General features: G+C 35.8%; 1 protein-coding gene across 1 annotated transcript; it reads right to left on the bottom strand.

The window, feature by feature from the left end:
* Window positions 1–1,145: 1,145 nt before the first annotated feature.
* LOC5573898 lies at window positions 1,146–2,252 on the bottom strand. Its single transcript, XM_001654884.2, has 2 exons — window positions 1,999–2,252; window positions 1,146–1,931 (listed from the first exon to the last, which is right to left on the bottom strand). Exons 1-2 carry the CDS (start codon window positions 2,206–2,208, stop codon window positions 1,281–1,283), a joined length of 861 nt encoding a protein of 286 aa, XP_001654934.2. The 5' UTR covers window positions 2,209–2,252; the 3' UTR covers window positions 1,146–1,280.
* Window positions 2,253–3,750: the final 1,498 nt, after the last annotated feature.

Consider the following 3,750-nt stretch of genomic DNA (forward strand, 5'->3'; position numbering starts at 1 on the left):
TTTTTTGGCTTAAACCTTGACTCATAACACGCATATAAGAAAAGTTTTTTATGACTTTTGAAACTTCTTTGTATTTTTGAAAAATTGTAATCTACAAATGCTCTGGGTTCATTTAACGTGTAATATAAAAAATGTACTTTTTTATATTTTTCTACAATAAACCTATCACAAAAGAAGAGTAAGGTGGTATTACAATAATTTCAAAACTGTTTTTCCGTTAATTACACGGAAAATAAAAATAAATAAAATGAATAATTTTTTTTTCTTAAAGTACCGTACAAATATGAATTTTTATTATTGTTAAAAATCAGTAACTAGAAGTGGTAAAAATAAAATAAAAAAATAAAAAAATAATGAAAATAAAAAAGCAAAATTCATAGATTTGCGAATGAAAATAAATCATTGCCCAAAACGTGTTTAGAACGATTTTAGATAGCTGAAAATTATATTTAGTTCGAAAATAAAAATTTGGGTATTGGAGGGTAAAATTAAATCAGAAATGTACATTATTATATGAAAATCATGTTCAGGATATTGTGAGAATAATATAATGCTGCGGATTGAAATGGATTGTGCGGAATCCCGCGCTAAGATTTGTGAGAATTCAGGCCTGAATTCTGTGAGAATCATGCCTAACAAAAAAAAATGCAGTTTTGGAAAATCTTACCGTATATCATTTGAAGTTATTTTTTTCTAAGCCGGTCTAAAGGAGACCGTGGGGATGAGGCTATTAAGCTACATGTTGGGTAGCCTGTTCTACATTGATCATATTTTTACACTATAAAGATTTGTATGATCCTTTTATCTTTGAACGGTACATAGTTTTGCGTTTAAGTTGTACACTTTTAAAGGGACAAGGGTGTTGGCCTCTCAATTTTATATTATTTTGAAAAGGTTGGCATGTCTAATGCTTACAGAGCATTCATGATGAGCCTTTTACAGTTTTTAAAGGAATTAAACAAATTGTTTTCTAATGAAATTCCTGCTATTGAAAAATCAGTTTTCGCCAGCTTTGCTTGGAAAATAAGTGAATTGATAACTTGCATCACATATCGTTTCAGAACATTCTTTATGTTCACCAATGTCAGCAATTGTTAAAAAAGCCCTGATATCGATTCTTTCTTTCTAATTTGAAAGAGCATCATTCCCTAAACACGCCCATGGCACAACGAGCTCGACCTTTATTTGAACACCTATACATGACGCGATGCGCCGAAGCAATAACATTTTTTCACCAAGTTGTGTCACTTCCGGTGACAAACTTTATTTACGTGCATTGCTCAGCAAAAGTTCCACTCTGTTAATCGATTGACCGGATGGCAACTATCGTGCACAGTTAAATTGCCTTCAAATCCCAGCTTCTCGAACAGCGTTCTGGAGGGGACATTTTCCAGCAAAACGCTTGTGATGGAATTCATCCCACGATGAGCCAATTGGCTTACCATTGATCGGAGCACCACTTCCGCAAGTCCCCGGCGACGATACTTTTCGACGGTGTACAACACGCAAATGATTCCCAAATTATTTAGCAAACACCATGCGATGAGCTCGTCTTTCTCGTTGAACAATCCCACGTTGGTGTTCCACGCAATACATCGAGTCAGAGCGTATTCGGATCCACCACTTCGAAAAGGCCAAGTTTCGTTGATTGTTTTGACGTGGCGAGGTTCCAGATTGCCCAAACGGAATCCATCCGGTGGAGTGGCTTCCAATCCGATGGCGATTTCCTTCGAGAGTCGATACAGATTGCAAGCCACTGTTGCCCTGGGATAAGGGACATTGAGTTTGTTGAGCACTCGTTCCAAGACGGCTTGATGTTGGTCTAGAATGGCGTAAATACGATAGGGAAAGTCCCAATCGATGAGTTCTAGTGCCTCTTCTAATGACGATAGCGAAGGTTCCAGTGAGAAGAAGAATAATTCGTGACGGTCCTATTTGAATAGACTAATTACTATGTACCTATCAGATATCAAATTATGAGCTCTGATTGATACTTACCGAAATGATGAACGTTCCATTCTGTCGCCAGCTGTCGTTAAAGCTGAGAATTTCCAAGTGCCGCATTTTCGGGTCGATGGTCGTCCATTCGATGTAATTTTGGACGGTATTGAACGGGATTTCGTTTGCGAGGTCATTGCCCTTGAATAGATCACGTAATTGGGGCCAATCTGCGCGAGGAATCGGGACAAGTTTGCCGGTAGGGAACATTTTCGAACTATACCGCTTTGTTCGCAATTAGTACTAATGGGGGAAGGAAAGCTTTGAACTTCTGTTGATAAGCTGAATTTTTCTATGTTATCAGTGCGTGACGAATGGGATGCTCTGATTTGTTTAAGTCTTCCGATCGAGCATTACATTTTGGTTGTAACTCGAAGTTTCTCTTTTTTTATTAGCATCTTTTGAAAAATTACATTAATTTCTTATATCTAGATGATTTGTGTTAGGCAACAGTAGTGTACTAAATTAAGCTATTATTTTTCATTTTGCTATCAACATATTACTTTTTTGCCATAGCAGTTCAGTATTTTTACAGGTGAATTGAATTTACTCGCCTATGGAAAAAAAAAGGTTTTGAATAAACCTAATGTTTTTTTTTTCGAAAGTTTTACCTTAATAAATAGAATATTGCAACGATTTTTACCTCAAATTAATGACATGCAGGCTTCGTCATTTGGCAGAGAACAATGATTTTTAATATCCCATTTTGAGTCACTTAAACAATTTATTTAACTTTTTTAACTTTTTTTAACTTTACAATCCGACAAACATGGTCGAATGATTTTTCTATGTCTGGAAGAGCCGGACCAGTTGTTCAGCGTACAGATTTGTAGGAACAAATAAAATTTGTTACACTTTAAAACTTGATGAGTGGTCGAATGTCCATATCAGAAACCGAACTGTTCATTGCAAAAAATTGAATTTTCATAGATGTGGACCATAACTGCCCATAAACGCATGTCAGTCCCATGTTTGCTGGATTTCCTATTCACATGGGACAACTATGCGTTTATGGGCAGATAATTCTGTTCAAAATGACTCAAAAAGTTTACTGATAGAGGAAAGCAAGCTGATTATACGATAGCTAAGAGCTTTTGCAGGATTTTTTGTCCGGTTCAAAATAAGTACAACCTTGGAATTTTTCCATTTGTCAGGAAAATATACCAACTGAAAACATCTGTTAAATACAGTCAGTGACATAAGTTAGTAACCAAATGCTGTTTTTCCATACAAAATGCCCAAGTTTGGGGTGCTGTAACTCAGCTTCTGGTAGTCCGAATTGGCTGAAATTTGGATGACGAACTACAAATAACTTGAAATTTTTCTTGTAAGGGAATTATTACATTGCAGTCATTTTACATAGAGTTTCAGAGGGTTGTTCGAAGACAAAAGTAAGTAACCGAATTTTATTCTAAAACGGTAAGTCGTGGAAAGTTGGACTGTTCCACAAAGTTGTTCAATTTCAGAAGTCACACAAATTTGCAGAACACACCAACTTTCCACGACCTACCGTTTTAGAATAAAATTAAAAAGTCTCTCAGTTACTTACTTTTGTCTTCGAACAACCCTTTGAAACTCTATTTAAAATGACTGCAATTCCCTTACAGGAAAAATTTTAAGTTATTTGTAATTCGTCATCCAAAATTCAGCCAATTCGGACTATCAGAAGCTGAGTTACAGCATCCCAAACTTGGGCATATTGTATGGAAAAACAGCATTTGGTTACTAACTTATGTCACTGACTGTATATCT

This window comes from Aedes aegypti, chromosome 2, assembly GCF_002204515.2.
Source record: "Aedes aegypti strain LVP_AGWG chromosome 2, AaegL5.0 Primary Assembly, whole genome shotgun sequence".
Lineage (NCBI taxonomy): Eukaryota > Metazoa > Arthropoda > Insecta > Diptera > Culicidae > Aedes > Aedes aegypti.

Coding starts and splice junctions, on each gene's coding strand:
- LOC5573898 (XM_001654884.2), bottom strand. CDS start 2,208: ATGTTCCCTACCGGCAAACTTGTCCCGATTCCTCGCGCAGATTGGCCC. Junction 1,932..1,998: donor ATGGAACGTTCATCATTTCG/GTAAGTATCAAT, acceptor CTATTCAAATAG/GACCGTCACGAATTATTCTT.